At 42.9% G+C, this 17,500-nt stretch overlaps 1 protein-coding gene across 1 annotated transcript in view; it reads left to right on the top strand.

Moving 5' to 3' along the window:
• LOC114564304 (leucine-rich repeat and calponin homology domain-containing protein 1) overlaps positions 1 to 17,500 on the top strand; it is a 107,839-nt gene that overhangs the window by 86,591 nt on the left and 3,748 nt on the right. The window contains exons 12-16 of the mRNA XM_028591562.1: positions 183 to 260; positions 1,235 to 1,271; positions 9,337 to 9,480; positions 11,920 to 12,061; positions 12,218 to 12,975. Coding sequence (XP_028447363.1) covers positions 183 to 260; positions 1,235 to 1,271; positions 9,337 to 9,480; positions 11,920 to 12,061; positions 12,218 to 12,975 — 1,159 coding nt within the window. The remainder of the gene's footprint in view (positions 1 to 182; positions 261 to 1,234; positions 1,272 to 9,336; positions 9,481 to 11,919; positions 12,062 to 12,217; positions 12,976 to 17,500) is intronic.

The raw sequence follows: 17,500 nt of genomic DNA, 5'->3' as shown, positions 1-17,500 counted from the left end.
TCCACATTACTGATGATTACTGATCTAAAATCTAAGTGTGGAGATATTTTGTTAAAACACCAATTGTCAACCCTAGAATATCGCCGCAATATCGATATTGAGGTATTCGGTCAAGAATATGGTGATATCTGATTTTCTCCATGTGGCCCAGCCCTAAATGATGTATTTGTTGTGTTTATCAGAATGAGCGCGGAGCAGGACGACCCGTCAGGAGTTCAGCTCTACCCCGTGGAGATGGTCGAAGTGGAAGAGTCTCTCAAGTAAGAACGTGTGTTGAATATCTTTCTGTTTTGGCCGGCAGGTGTCTGGTATCGGGTTAGTCCGGCAATGCCACACCTTCCTCCACAGTGCTGTCACTCCCCGACGTGAGTGGAGTGCAGATGTGAGTTGCGCATGCGTCACTTTGCGACAAGTAGCCTACGAGATGCTAACGAGAGACTTCTGTAATGCCAATACAATAAAAATGGACCTTCATAACAAAGTTGGTTCACTGCTGGCTGCAAGTTAGCAATCAAACACAACAAAGGCTGTCACTTGAATGGCGTTTTGAGCTAACGTTAGCTGCAAGTTAGCAATCAAACACAACGAAGGCTGTCACTTGAATGGCGTTTTGAGGCTAACGTTAGCTACAAGTTAGCAATCAAACACAACAAAGGCTGTCACTTGAATGGCATTTTGAGCTAACGTTATCTACAAGTTAGCAATCAAACACAACAAAGGCTGTCACTTGAATGGTATTTTGAGCTAACGTTAGCTACAAGTTAGCGATCAAACACAACAAAGGCTGTCAGTTGAATGGAGTTTTGAGCTAACGTTAGGTACAAGTTAGCAATCAAACACAACGAAGGCTGTCACTTGAATTGCGTTTTGAGCTAACGTTAGGTACAAGTTAGCAATCAAACACAACGAAGGCTGTCACTTGAATGGCGTTTTGAGCTAACGTTAGGTACAAGTTAGCAATCACACACAACAAAGGCTGTCACTTGAATGGCATTTTGAGCTAACGTTAGCAATGTTAATTAAGATAGCTACAACTTTTTTGAAATTATTTTATTATTATATCTTATCTTCTGTTATTGTATGTAAAGAGAAAAGTTTGTTTTATGGATTTCACAAATTTCAGTAAGACACGTTATGTCTCTTTCTCCCTCTCCCTCCCTCCCTCCCTGTTTCTCTCTCCCTCCCTCCATCCCTCCCTCCCTCTCTCTCTTTCTCTCTCTCTCTCTCTCTCCAGTGGGCAGGACAGCGATGATGGCGTCAGCACACCGAAGGTACAGTGTGCAGAAGTTTCCAGCTTAACTTATCTTAAAACAACATCAGCATACAGTACATGACCATATTCGGCACCTTGTTGTTGTGATGTGACGGTGAATAACAGCACTAATAGTTTATATTGAACTCCAGCCAATCAGGGAGAAGCATTTATCTGGAGAGACTTTCACTGAGTTTGTTGTAAAAAAAAAAAAAAAAAAAAACATAAGTTTGAAGGTCAACAATTTACAGAAAAACATCAGCGAGGAGGGAACACACACACACACACACACACACACACACACACACAGAGAGACACACACACACACACACACACACACACACACACACACACACACACACACACACACACACACACACACACACACACACAGACAAACACACACAGAGAGAGACACACACACACACACACACACACACACATATATAGACACAAACACACGCACACACACAGACACACACACACACACACACACACATACAGACACAAACACACATGCACACACACATGTACTACACACACACAGACACACACACATGTAGACACAGACACACACACACACATAGACACAAACACACATGCACACACACACGTAGACACACACACACACAGACACACACACACGGACACACAGAGACACACACACACAAAAACAGACACACACGCACACAGACACACACAATAACACACACACAGACAGAGACACACACACACAATAACACACAGACACACAATAACACACACTCAGACACACACACACATGCACACACACACACACACACACACACACACACACACACAATAACAAACACACACACACAGACACACATGCACACATGCGCACACACACACACACACAATAACACACACACACACACAGACACACACATGCACACATGCGCACACACACACACACACACAATAACAGACACACACGCACGCACACACACACAGAGACACACACACACACATATAGCCACATAGACACAAACACACGCACACATAGACACATAGACACAGACACACACACACAACTGTGTCTGTGCCTGAATCAGGTTTCAGTCCCAGCCAGTGCTGTAGTAGCAAGTCAAGAAGATTTTCTCGTCTTGGACTCGTTGGTATTTAAACGCCAAATATTCCGGTCGGTAAAACATGCTGTTCTTTCTAAAGTAACTTCCTCCAGGGGTTGAGCACGCTTGTTCAGACAACTGCTATTGGTTTAATTCAAAATCCATCTTAGAACAGGCGTTTTCATTGGTCGCCTGGTATCCGCCACGCTGCGTCATATTCCTCTCGTAGTCTCGGTCTGTCTCTTATTTGGACTCTGTCTCGACTTGGACCTGAACCTCTTTGGACTCGGTTTAAACTAGTCCTTGTCTTGGACTCGACAATGGTGGTCTTGACTACAGCACTGGTCAAAACCAATAACTACTCAATATCAAAATAACCTTCCATCAATTAATCATGTGATCATTTAGCCTATAAACTGCCCAACAAATGCCGGTCACGATCCAGCAGAGCCTGAAGGGATGCTCGAACCGTTTGACTTTCTGGGTCAACAGTCAACAAATCCAAATGTATTCAGTGTTTAAAAAGCATCTGCAGCCATGGCTGTCTGTTTCAGAGACCCATTCAAATTGTGCACACTGTTGCTTCATATCTAGTTGCTGTCGTGCACTTAAAATACATTTTCCGTGATAAGTATACTTGGCGTGAAAGAAATCACCAAGTAGGTCCTTTTTGGGTCTCTTAGGAAATGTAAAGTCTTTTAAGTAATGTGAGTGATGAAGCAACTATTTAAGGTCATTTTAAAAGCCTAAACGTTTGATGCCTTCTGTAGGAAAGTCGCTATGAGTTCCAGAAGAAGAGACAGCTGATTCTAGAGAAGGCCAGGTTTGAGGCCCAGCTTGCATGCCGGGAGTATGAGTGGCATATGTCAATCAAGGTAAAGGTAGCACCAGACTCGCTGGATGTAGGCTTTGTCCCGCCCCTCAGAGACCCTGTTTACACTCGCTTTCAAAATGCGTTACACGGCCAAGACACATCAGCTGTGTTTAGAGTAGGGTTGGGTACCAAAACCCGGGTCCACTACGGAACAGGTTCCTACGCAACCGGTAGGAATCGGACCGGATTAAAACCCAAATTTTGGTTCCTCCTTTCGGTTCCACTTAATGTGTCGACTGAAATATTTTCCCTCTGTCGCTCGGAAACGGACGTAAATATATCACCCTTTCTCTGTAGTCTACCGTTAGCATGCTAACGTAAATGTAGGCTACTTTTAAAATGCCATATTTCCCCCCTGGGCTCACCAAAACGGACGAAAAAGCAAATTAACCATTCCCTGCACATGATAGCATACCAACTCAACATTAATTTTGTTGTTACTTGTTAACAGTGTAACGGCTATTTATTGTTAAATTATTGTAGTTATGTGTTAGGTGACTTAGGTTTACTTATTATATATTTAAGTGCTTTAAGACGTTAATATATTGTTACTTTTAAATCATTTTCAATTAAAAAAAAACTCCATAAAAGAGCCTTTCTTTGATAGGTAGCCTACCTACCTAGATTGTTCTTGGTAGGGATGCACCGAATCCAGATTTTTGGGGTTCGGCTGAATCCTGAATCCCCTGGTTGAGATTGTGCTGACTCCTCCTCCCATCCTCAGTCCATGAACTCAGTAAACACATGAAGGAAGTAAACAGCGACTGTCCTTCCTTTGCCGTACCTGAAGTTGCTGCATTCTGGCTGCTGTCTGGAGATTCCTTCATGCACAACTCGTATTCTTTCGGATGTTTTCATACCAAATGTTGTAACAGCGGCCATGTTGTGTATAGTTTAGGGTCCTCGCCACCACCAGACCAATCAGCATTGAACAGATTGAACATGTAGCTGGACTTGAATGGCCTTCTTTTGACTGAAAGTTCTGACAAACAACATTTTCTGCTCACCAGATCCATGTCCACTTTCACACAGCCTACTGCATTGAACGCTCCACCTACGTAAACACCTTCCCTCACCAGATCCATGTCCACTTCACAGCCTACTGCGTTGAACGCTCTACCTACGTAAACACCTTCCCTCACCAGATCCATGTCCACTTTCTCACAGCCTACTCACCATTGAACAGCCTACTGCATTCCACCCACGTAAACACCTTCCCTCACCAGATCCATGTCCACTTTCTCACAGCCTGCTGCATTGAACGCTCCACCTACGTAAACACCTTCCCCTCATCAACGGTGCCGTCATTACAGTGACCAGCATAGCGCGCTGAGTGCATGCGTAGGGTTCGGTTCCCTGGGAAAAAAATCTGAACCCTGTCAAAAAGCCCAATATTCGGCCGAATCCAAGGCCGAATCCTGGGTTCGGTGCATCCCTGGTTTCATGGATGGGATCGCCCCCGCTCCCCAGTATGCACGCTAGTGTTCTCGCCAACGGTTTCTCTTCAATGACCAATGACAAGCAAAGAATCCTACAACCACGATGACTGCAGCTGATTGGATGGAAGCGTCACATGGGGCTGTTTTGGTTCAGCAGAAACACAACCCCCGCCAAAAAGGGGTTGTGTGCCCAATATTCGGCCGAATCCGAAGCCGAAATCCTGGATTCGGTGAGCCAATAAACCCCCGCTTAGCTTCCACATGTGTCACACTTCATCTGGCAGCAGACTATATTCTCAGAAGGGCGAACCTCAGGTACTTCTGCTACTTGGGCGGAGTGATTTGCTTTGCAGCAAGCCTTTCCCGGTTTGTATACGGTTAGAAGATGGCTGTGTCTCATGTGAAATCCTGGATTCTGTGCATCCTTAGTTTAAACGCAGAAGCAGAAGATAACACGGCCAGGTGCTTGGCAGACGACCTCTGGCGAGTGGTTTGATTGGTCGAAACACAACGCACAGAGACGGGTGGTCGTTGAGCGCCGTCCACCTGTGATCCAAAGACGCATTTTGAAATCAAGTGTAAACAGGGTTGGAGTGTAAAACCATAAACTCACCGTTGTGTGTGTGTTTGCTGTGAGCGAATAAACCCCCGCTGAGCTTCCACATGTGTCACACTTCATCTGGCAGCAGGTTTCACACGTCAACAGGCTACGAACATGTTTTGTTGCTACATGTGAGTCCAAACGTTGCACCAGTCACCCCCGAGTTCTTGAGAAACAGCTTATTTGTTTAAGATAAATCCATTGTAGTAAACTGCTGGCTGGTGAATTGACAGTCTTGCATGTCAGTGAGTGTGAAGAGTTCATCTGCAGTGGCTGATCTGTGACGCCCAGTCAGTGTCCTGTCTGATGATAACCGTGGATCATTTTGTATTTGATGTAGTCTTGTGTTACTTAAACAGAAATAGATTGCGGAGGGCTTGGCGATGGTGATTTCGGGGATCTTACTCTTTAAAGGAACACGCTGATTTAATGGGACTTTAGCTTATTCACCGTAACCCCCAGAGTTAGATAAGTCCATACATACCCTTCTCGTGTCCGTGCGTGTTGTAACGCTGTCTGATGGCTCCACCGGTAGCTTAGCCTAGCACAGAACATGCAGGTAACTGGTTCCAACTAGCCTAGCTTAGCACAGATCCTGGAGGTAACTGGCTCCATCTAGCCTACTGCTCCCAATAAGTGACAAAATAACTCCAACATGTTCCTATTTCCATGTTGTGATTTGTATATTCACAGCGTGTACAAATAACAAGGTCACATGACACACAGCCAACTTCTAACCCACATGTGTCAAACTCATGGCCCGCGGGCCAAATCCGGCCCCTCGCCCATTCTGATCCGGCCTGCATATCTATTTAGGTTCACAATATATTTTGGCCCACCTAGTTGTGCGCCAAACCAAAACATTTGCCGACTTTGAGACTCAGAAATTCCCCCAGAAGAAGCAGAGAGTTTAATATTCAGGCTGTGAAAGAGCTTGTTGTGAGTCGGCTGTGTGGTAGCCTACTTAGAAAATGTAATCATTGTTTTGCTCAATTTGCTAAATTCTAGGATGGCTTTGGAACTTTTTTGCTGACTTTTTCAGGGCTTTATGTGGAACAAACTGTAAGTGAGAAGACTATATGAGACATGCAATAATTGAGTCAAATATATTTTTCTTTTTCGATGAAATAAAAGCATGTCCATAAACTCTACATGTCTGGCCCTTGGTGCGATTCTCTTTTTTCAGTGTGGCCCTTAGTGAAATTGAGTTTGACACCCGTATACATACACATTTGTTCTAACCGTATACATACTGGGGACTATATTGTCAAGGGCGAAGCACTGCTACTTCTGCTACTTGGGCGGAGGGATTTGCTTTGCAGCAAGCCTTTCCCGGTAGTTCCTGGTTTGTAAAAAATCTGGCCCCTCGCAGATTTTGAACCGGCCCGCATATCAATTTAGGTTTCCAATCATTTTTGGCCCACCTAGTTTTTTGTTGCTTTTTCTGAAGTTTTTCTCACTTTTGATGACTCCTTTTGTGACGTTTTTGCCCATTTTACATCGTTTTTTTTTGGTACTTTTTCAACGTAGTTTTTGCCCCTTTTTTCAGCTTTTTTTCCCCTATGATGCTAACTTACTTTTTTGCTGACTTTCTTAGGGCTTTATGTCAACCAAACTGAGTGAGAAAGGTATATGAGACACGCAGTAATACAGTCAAATATATTAGACTTTCCTCTTGAATAAAAGCATGTGAATAAACTCTCCATGTCTGGCCCTGGATGTGATTCCTATTTCCTTAGCGAAGCCGAGTTTTGACAGCCGTGCCGTAAAGAGCGCTGACACCAAATGAGTCTGCTGGGTGAAAGTTGAACGATGGTTAAAGCCACATGTGTTCACCTGTCACATGTGTGTCTTTGCAAAAAATAAAAAATAAAAAACATCTCCAACGTGAAGCACAGGACTCAAGAATACCCAGCATCTGTTCAAGGAATTGTGCTTTTTCATTGTTAAAGTGTAAATTGCAGGTTAAATTTTAAGCAATGTGCTTATTAAACATAAAGATTAGAGCCGCCCACCATTGTTTTGTATGGCTTTTTATAACAAAATGCTGAATATAATATGAAAAGTTGGTATTTTTTACAGTGGTTTTAAGCACTCCCCCTCCCTTCCACTAGGCGGGGTGTGACGTCATAAGAGGGACTCCAATACTAGAGTTACCGTTAGCTAGTCTAATGGCTAGCAGGCTAGCAGTTATATTGGAGACCTAGCTAAAATGGTAAACTATTGTGTTTTTGCGGGGTGTACAAGTACATCAGAAACGGGGCGTGCTGGTTGTTGGGTTACTTTACGGAGCTTCTCAACTCCGAAAACTTTTAAGCAAATTGTCAATTCAACAACCGTTTTAGGAAGACTGCCTGTATTTGAAATCAAAACAGTTAATTTCTCGCCTAAAACGTTGTCAAAAGTGAATTTAGTAGGGCTGTCCTCGACTAAAGAAATTCTTAGTCCACTAACACTTATAGGATTTTGTCAACTGATCGATTAGTTGATTTAATTGACAGAGCTGTGAGCTTTGAGAGGTGGTTAAGACTAGAAAAGCACAATATAAATGTAGTTAATTAACCATCTGTAAATCTCCACAATTAATCCTGCAAAAGCACCACTTTAAATCTTGTGTTCACCATGAATGTGCTCAGAAGTTTCTTGGAAATAAGTAATTAAGCATGAATAAGCATAAAAAAAATTACTAATCAACTAAAGAAATCTTAGTCGACTAAGACCAAAACGACCGATTAGTTGAGAGGTGGCAGCCCTAGAATTTAGTGATGAATAAGATGGCGAAAATGGATAAAATTGTCCCGTTGTTGGCCTGTCTATGTACCTGCTATGGGTTGCTACTCCCTCTTATGACGTCATCAGCCAGTTACTGTAAAAAAACATGCTACCTTTGAAGAAACCCCAATAAATGTTATTTTAAAGCGCCCATATTATGCTCATTTTCAGGTTCATAACTGTATTTTAAGGTTGTACCAGAATAGGTTTACATGGTTTAATTTTCAAAAAACACCATATTTTAGTTGTACTGCACAGCTCTCTCTCACTGCTGCAGATCCTCTTTTCACCTGGTCTTTGTTTTAGCTACAGAGTGAGACCTCTTTTCTTCTTCTTCTGTACTATCTTTGATTGCACTCGCACATGCTCAGTAGCTCAGATCGTAGATCATGTCAGCTAGCTAACTAGCACTAGAGCAGGGGTCACCAACACGGTGCCCGCGGGCACCAGGTAGCCCCCAAGGACCACATGAGTAGCCCTCAGGCCTGTTCTAAAAATGAAAATTAGATATTGATATTATCTGTTTCCCACCTTGTTAAGTCATTGTTGATAATTATTGTGAGAAATCATTAACATGATCAGTGTCTTCACATAGATGAGCATCATTAATCATTAATAATAATATATAACTAAAGGCAAACTGAGCACATTTGTCATTTCAGAAGAGTGTATCAAACTGGTAGCCCTTCGTATGACTCAATACCCATGAAGTAGCTCTCAGTTTCAAAAAGGTTGGTGATCCCTGCTCTAGAGACAGTAAAAGAAAGGCTGTTTCTCCAACTTCAGTCAGTTCCAAGGCAGGATCAGCTGGGAGACTTCTTCTAAACCAGGGAGCACATGGGAGTAGTTCTTTTGGTAGATTATGGTGAACTAGTGTGTGTTGTAGCGGTGCTTTGCTATTGAGAACGACGTAGCATGCTAACGCTACGAGCTAACGGTTGTGGTTAGCCAGCTCATTTTTATCGTTTTTTTCTGGCCGATTTTGACCAGCTCACCAGCCCTAGAAGACGCATTCAGAAACCAGATCTCACTCAGAACACCATGGATGGATTTATTCAAAGTCTGTATGCATGTGGAAGCACCAGAGACACAAAATAACTCCCCAAATCACCAGAAAAAGTGATTTTTTTTTTTTCTTCATAATATGGGCACTTTAAAGCATTTTAAGACCGAAATATTTAAATATATACATATTGAGCACTTTATTTACATATTAATTGGTTGTGGTGGTTAACCTGCACTTTACACTTTTTAATGAGACTTTTGAAGTACTTACCCGTGTCGTTTTCTATCTCCAATGCCCGCAGCGTCATGACAGGTCTCCAGCCAGCGGACATCCATCCTTCTCCAGCCCCGTGTTTGGACTGAAGCCCCGCTCAGGTGAGTTGGTTGTGGGCTGTGAGCAAAGGTCAGACCCCTGGGTGTCCAGACCCCACTGGGTCGAATCGCTGGTTTGTCTGGACAGTTTCATGCTGAGGAGGTGTACTTCGTATGCTGGGTCGGTTGCTCCTAAAAAAAAAAAAAAAAATTATTTAATGTTGTGTTTAATGTACAGTACAGGCCAAAAGTTTGGACACACCTTCTCATTCAATGCGTTTCCTTTTTATTTTCATGACTATTTACATTGTAGATTCTCACTGAAGGCATCAAAACTATGAATGAACACATATGGAATTATGTACTTAACAAAAAAGTGTGAAATAACTGAAAACATGTCTTATATTTTAGATTCTTCAAAGTAGCCACCCTTTGCTTTTTTTGATTACTCTGCAAACCCTTGGTGTTCTCTCAATGAGCTTCATGAGGTAGTCACCTGAAATGGTTTTACCTTCACAGGTGTGCTTTGTCAGGGTTCATTACTTATTAATAACAAAGCAAAGGGTGGCTACTTTGAAGAATCTAAAATATAAGACATGTTTTCAGTTCACACACAGACAAACACACACAAACACACACACAGACACAGACACATAGACACACACACACACACAGACCGAGTCAGACCGACACACACACACACAGACACACACAAACACACACAGACACAAACACACACTGACAGACACAGACAGACACACACACACACACACAGACACGCACATAGACACACAGACACACACACACACAGACACACAAACACACACACAAACACACACAGACACACACAGACACACAAAGACAAACACACACAGACACATAGACACCACACAGACAGACAGAAAAACACAGACACACAAACACAGACACATAGACACACACACACAGACAGACACACACACACACACGGACAGAAAAACACACACAGACACACACACACGCAAATAGACAGACACACACACGGACAGACACACAAACACACACACACACACACAGACACACAAACACACACAGACACACACAGACACACAAAGACAAACACACACAGACACATAGACACACACACAGACAGACACACACACACACACACAGACATACAAAGACACAAACACACACAGACAGACACACACACACACACACAGACAGACAGAAAAACACAGACACACAAACACAGACACATAGACACACACACACAGACAGACACACACACACACACACACATAGACACACACACAGACAGACACACACACACACACACGGACAGAAAAACACACACAGACACACACACACGCAAATAGACAGACACACACACGGACAGACACACAAACACACACAGACAGACAGACACACAAAACACACACACACAAACACACACACACATAAAGCTTTTGACTCTTTCTTTGATCCTTTTTCCCAGAATAGTTTTTATTATTTCGGGCCCCGTAACAAACGGAGAATTTTTACAAACTTTCCGTTGAACCCTGCTTTCTGTTGTTGCTAACGGTAACCAGTTTGTGAAATGTTATGCTAACTGCTAATGACGCTAACATGACCCTAACCCTAACGTGACGCTAACGTGATGCTAACAGCATGTCAGAGTGACCTGTAAAGTGAACTGCCACTAATCTCTGTTTATTTTTTGTGCTGTTGTGTGTTATGTGTTGTCGTGTTGTCGTCCCTTCCTCCACATCTCTTCTTCTTCTTCTGATATACCTGTTGTCGTCTCCCCTTCCTCCACATCTCTTCTTCTTCTCATATACCTGTTTTTGTCTTCTTTTCTCCTCTCACTGATCTGCTGCATGACTGTGTATGTGAACTCCATCTGACCTGCCTGCATGTGTGTGTGTGTGTGTCCGTTGGTGTGTGTGTCTGTCTGTGTCTGTGTGTGTGTGTGTGTGTCTGTCTGTCTGTGTGTGTCTATGTGTCTGTGTGTGTGTCTGTGTGTGTGTGTGTCTGTGTGTGTGTGTCTGTGTCCGTTGGTGTGTGTGTGTCTGTGTGTGTGTCTGTCTGTCTGTGTCCGTTTTGTGTGTGTGTGTGTGTGTGTGTCTGTGTCCGTTGGTGTGTGTGTGTCTGTGTGTGTGTGTGTGTGTGTGTGTGTGTGTGTGTGTGTGTGTGTGTGTGTGTGTGTCTATGTGTCTGTGTGTGTGTCTATGTATGTGTGTGTGTGTGTGTGTGTGTGTGTCTGTCTGTGTGTGTGTGTGTCTATGTGTCTGTCTGTGTCCATTTGTGTGTGTGTGTGTCTGTGTGTGTGTGTCTGTCTGTGTGTTTGTGTGTCTGTCTATGTGTGTGTGTGTGTGTGTGTGTGTGTGTGTGTGTGTCTGTCTGTGTGTGTGTGTGTCTATCCTCCTGGTGATGTTGCTGTTTGCCTTGCTGATTGGTTCGCCATCGGTGCCCCCCCACCCCTTAACCTGCCTGCACTACACACTCTATACACCCACTTCCTGGTCGTAGCCCCTCCCTCGCTGCCCTGCTCGCCCCCTCCTTCCTGTCTCGCCCCCCCCCTCCTCTCACAGGCCCCGCCCCTCCGTAGAGACTCGCCTCGTAGCCACGACGACGGAGGCGTGCTCAGCCGCGGTAGGTCCCCACCCGCTTCCTTTAAACTCGCCGACCAATCAGAGAGTGGAGAGTTTGTGTCCTGGACCAATCAGGTGGAGAGTTTGTGGAGTTTGTGTCCTGGTCCAATCAGGTGTAGAGTTTGTGTCCTGGTCCAATCAGGTGTAGAGTTTGTGTCCTGATCCAATCAGGTGTAGAGTTTATGTCCTGGACCAATCAGGTTGAGAGTTTGTGGAGTTTGTGCCCTGGTCCAATCAGGTGCAGAGTTTGTTTTCCTGGTCCAATCAGGTGCAGAGTTTGTTTTCCTGGTCCAATCAGGTGGAGAGTTTGTGGAGTTTGTGTCCTGGTCCAATCAGGTGGAGAGTTTGTGTCCTGGGCCAATCAGGTGGAGAGTTTGTGGAGTTTATGTCCTGGTCCAATCAGGTGGAGAGTTTGTGTCCTGGGCCAATCAGGTGGAGAGTTTGTCTCCTGGGCCAATCAGGTGGAGAGTTTGTCTCCTGGTCCAATCAGGTGGAGAGTTTGTGTCCTGGACCAATCAGGTGGAGAGTTTGTGTCCTGGACCAATCAGGTGGAGAGTTTGTGTCCTGGTCCAATCAGGTGGAGAGTTTGTGGAGTTTATGTCCTGGTCCAATCAGGTGGAGAGTTTGTGGAGTTTATGTCCTGGTCCAATCAGGTGGAGAGTTTGTGTCTTGGGCCAATCAGGTGGAGAGTTTGTGTCCTGGGCCAATCAGGTGGAGAGTTTGTCTCCTGGACCAATCAGGTGGAGAGTTTGTCTCCTGGGCCAATCAGGTGGGGAGTTTGTGTCCTGGGCCAATCAGGTGGAGAGTTTGTCTCCTGGGCCAATCAGGTGGAGAGTTTGTCTCCTGGTCCAATCAGGTGGAGAGTTTGTGTCCTGGGCCAATCAGGTGGAGAGTTTGTCTCCTGGTCCAATCAGGTGGAGAGTTTGTGTCCTGGTCCAATCAGGTGGAGAGTTTGTGTCCTGGGCCAATCAGTTGAAGAGTTTATGTCCTGTAGAGGTAGGAGAAAATCATTTAGACAATAATATCCAAATTGTTGTCTGGACGATATGCAAAATTGGGATATCGAATATTTCATAATTTGTACAATCCGACCTCCCAAACATGAAAAGAGCTGAAGGAAGTTAAAGAGAAAACAAATAACGCACACTATAACCTTCTAAACAATCATATGTAGCGATGTTAATACTGTAGGGGTTTGTTTGACTGTATTTTTTGTACAAAATCACGATCGTCCCGCACGAGAGTAAGCTGCTACTAGTTCTTACCCTGCCCGTTATGACGTTCACTCATGTCAACAAAGATGGCGGCGCGCGATTGTGCAGCGGCTCTCCTGTCGGTGTATATTTATACAAGTATGTACAGCCACACTGAACTAATCAATACAGGACCACGATACTACACACTGAACTAATCAATACAGGACCACGATACAACACACTGAACTAATCAATACAGGACCACGATACGACACACTGAACTAATCAATACAGGACCACGATACAACACACTGAACTAATCAATACAGGACCACGATACAACACACTGAACTAATCAATACAGGACCACGATACTACACACTGAACTAATCAATACAGGACCACAATACAACACACTGAACTAATCAATACAGGACCACGATACAACACACTGAACTAATCAATACAGGACCACGATACAACACACTGAACTAATCAATACAGGACTACAACACACTGAACTAATCAATACAGGACCACGATACAACACACTGAACTAATCAATACAGGACCACGATACAACACACTGACCTAATCAATACAGGACCACAATACAACACACTAATCAATACAGGACCACGATACGACACACTGAACTAATCAATACAGGACCACAATACAACACACTAATCAATACAGGACCACGATACGACACACTGAACTAATCAATACAGGACCACGATACGACACACTGAACTAATCAATACAGGACTACAATACAACACACTGAACTAATCAATACAGGACTACAATACAACACACTGAACTAATCAATACAGGACCACGATACAACACACTGAACTAATCAATACAGGACCACGATACAACACACTGAACTAATCAATACAGGACCACGATACAACACACTGAACTAATCAATACAGGACCATGATACAACACACTGAACTAATCAATACAGGACTACAATACAACACACTGAACTAATGAATACAGGACCACGATACAACACACTGAACTGATCAATACAGGACCACAATACAACACACTGAACTAATCAATACAGGACTACAACACACTGAACTAATCAATACAGGACTACAACACACTGAACTAATCAATACAGGACTACAACACACTGAACTAATCAATACAGGACCACGATACAACACACTGAACTAATCAATACAGGACCACGATACTACACACTGAACTAATCAATACAGGACTACAACACACTGAACTAATCAATACAGGACCACAATACAACACACTAATCAATACAGGACCACGATACGACACACTGAACTAATCAATACAGGACCACAATACAACACACTAATCAATACAGGACCACGATACGACACACTGAACTAATCAATACAGGACCACGATACAACACACTGAACTAATCAATACAGGACCACGATACAACACACTGAACTAATCAATACAGGACCACGATACAACACACTGAACTAATCAATACAGGACCACGATACAACACACTGAACTAATCAATACAGGACCACGATACAACACACTAATCAATACAGGACCACGATACGACACACTGAACTAATCAATACAGGACCACGATACGACACACTGAACTAATCAATACAGGACCACAATACAACACACTAATCAATACAGGACCACGATACGACACACTGAACTAATCAATACAGGACCACGATACTACACACTGAACTAATCAATACAGGACCACGATACAACACACTGAACTAATCAATACAGGACCACGATACAACACACTGAACTAATCAATACAGGACTACAATACAACACACTGAACTAATCAATACAGGACTACAACACACTGAACTAATCAATACAGGACTACAATACAACACACTGAACTAATCAATACAGGACCACGATACGACACACTGAACTAATCAATACAGGACCACGATACGACACACTGAACTAATCAATACAGGACCACGATACTACACACTGAACTGATCAATACAGGACCACGATACAACACACTGAACTAATCAATACAGGACTACAATACAACACACTGAACTAATCAATACAGGACCACGATACAACACACTGAACTAATCAATACAGGACCACGATACGACACACTGAACTAATCAATACAGGACTACAACACACTGAACTAATCAATACAGGACCACGATACAACACACTGAACTAATCAATACAGGACTACAATACAACACACTGAACTAATCAATACAGGACCACGATACAACACACTGAACTAATCAATACAGGACCACGCTACAACACACTGAACTAATCAATACAGGACTACAACACACTGAACTAATCAATACAGGACTACAATACAACACACTGAACTAATCAATACAGGACTACAACACACTGAACTAATCAATACAGGACTACAATACAACACACTGAACTAATCAATACAGGACCACGATACAACACACTGAACTAATCAATACAGGACCACGATACAACACACTGAACTAATCAATACAGGACCACGATACAACACACTGAACTAATCAATACAGGACCACGATACGACACACTGAACTAATCAATACAGGACTACAATACAACACACTGAACTAATCAATACAGGACCACGCTACAACACACTGAACTAATCAATACAGGACTACAACACACTGAACTAATCAATACAGGACTACAATACAACACACTGAACTAATCAATACAGGACTACAACACACTGAACTAATCAATACAGGACTACAATACAACACACTGAACTAATCAATACAGGACCACGATACAACACACTGAACTAATCAATACAGGACCACGATACAACACACTGAACTAATCAATACAGGACCACGATACTACACACTGAACTAATCAATACAGGACTACAACACACTGAACTAATCAATACAGGACCACGATACGACACACTGAACTAATCAATACAGGACCACGATACTACACACTGAACTAATCAATACAGGACCACGATACTACACACTGAACTAATCAATACAGGACCACGATACAACACACTGAACTAATCAATACAGGACCACGATACGACACACTGAACTAATCAATACAGGACCACGATACGACACACTGAACTAATCAATACAGGACCACAATACAACACACTAATCAATACAGGACCACGATACGACACACTGAACTAATCAATACAGGACCACGATACTACACACTGAACTAATCAATACAGGACCACGATACAACACACTGAACTAATCAATACAGGACCACGATACAACACACTGAACTAATCAATACAGGACCACGATACGACACACTGAACTAATCAATACAGGACTACAACACACTGAACTAATCAATACAGGACCACGATACGACACACTGAACTAATCAATACAGGACCACGATACTACACACTGAACTAATCAATACAGGACCACGATACTACACACTGAACTAATCAATACAGGACCACGATACAACACACTGAACTAATCAATACAGGACTACAACACACTGAACTAATCAATACAGGACCACGATACAACACACTGAACTAATCAATACAGGACTACAATACAACACACTGAACTAATCAATACAGGACCACGCTACAACACACTGAACTAATCAATACAGGACTACAACACACTGAACTAATCAATACAGGACTACAATACAACACACTGAACTAATCAATACAGGACTACAACACACTGAACTAATCAATACAGGACTACAATACAACACACTGAACTAATCAATACAGGACCACGATACAACACACTGAACTAATCAATACAGGACCACGATACAACACACTGAACTAATCAATACAGGACCACGATACAACACACTGAACTAATCAATACAGGACCACGATACAACACACTGAACTAATCAATACAGGACCACAATACAACACACTGAACTAATCAATACAGGACTACAACACACTGAACTAATCAATACAGGACCACGATACGACACACTGAACTAATCAATACAGGACCACGATACTACACACTGAACTAATCAATACAGGACCACGATACTACACACTGAACTAATCAATACAGGACCACGATACAACACACTGAACTAATCAATACAGGACCACGATCGACACACTGAACTAATCAATACAGGACCCAATACAACACACTGAACTAATCAATACAGGACCACAATACAACACACTGAACTAATCAATACAGGACCACGATACAACACACTGAACTAATCAATACAGGACCACAATACAACACTGAACTAATCAATACAGGACCACGATACACACACTGAACTAA

Source organism: Perca flavescens, chromosome 11 (assembly GCF_004354835.1).
Source record: "Perca flavescens isolate YP-PL-M2 chromosome 11, PFLA_1.0, whole genome shotgun sequence".
Classification (NCBI taxonomy): Eukaryota; Metazoa; Chordata; class Actinopteri; order Perciformes; family Percidae; genus Perca; species Perca flavescens.
Note: the sequence above shows the minus strand (reverse complement) of the source record. Positions and strands in the feature narration are given on the sequence as shown.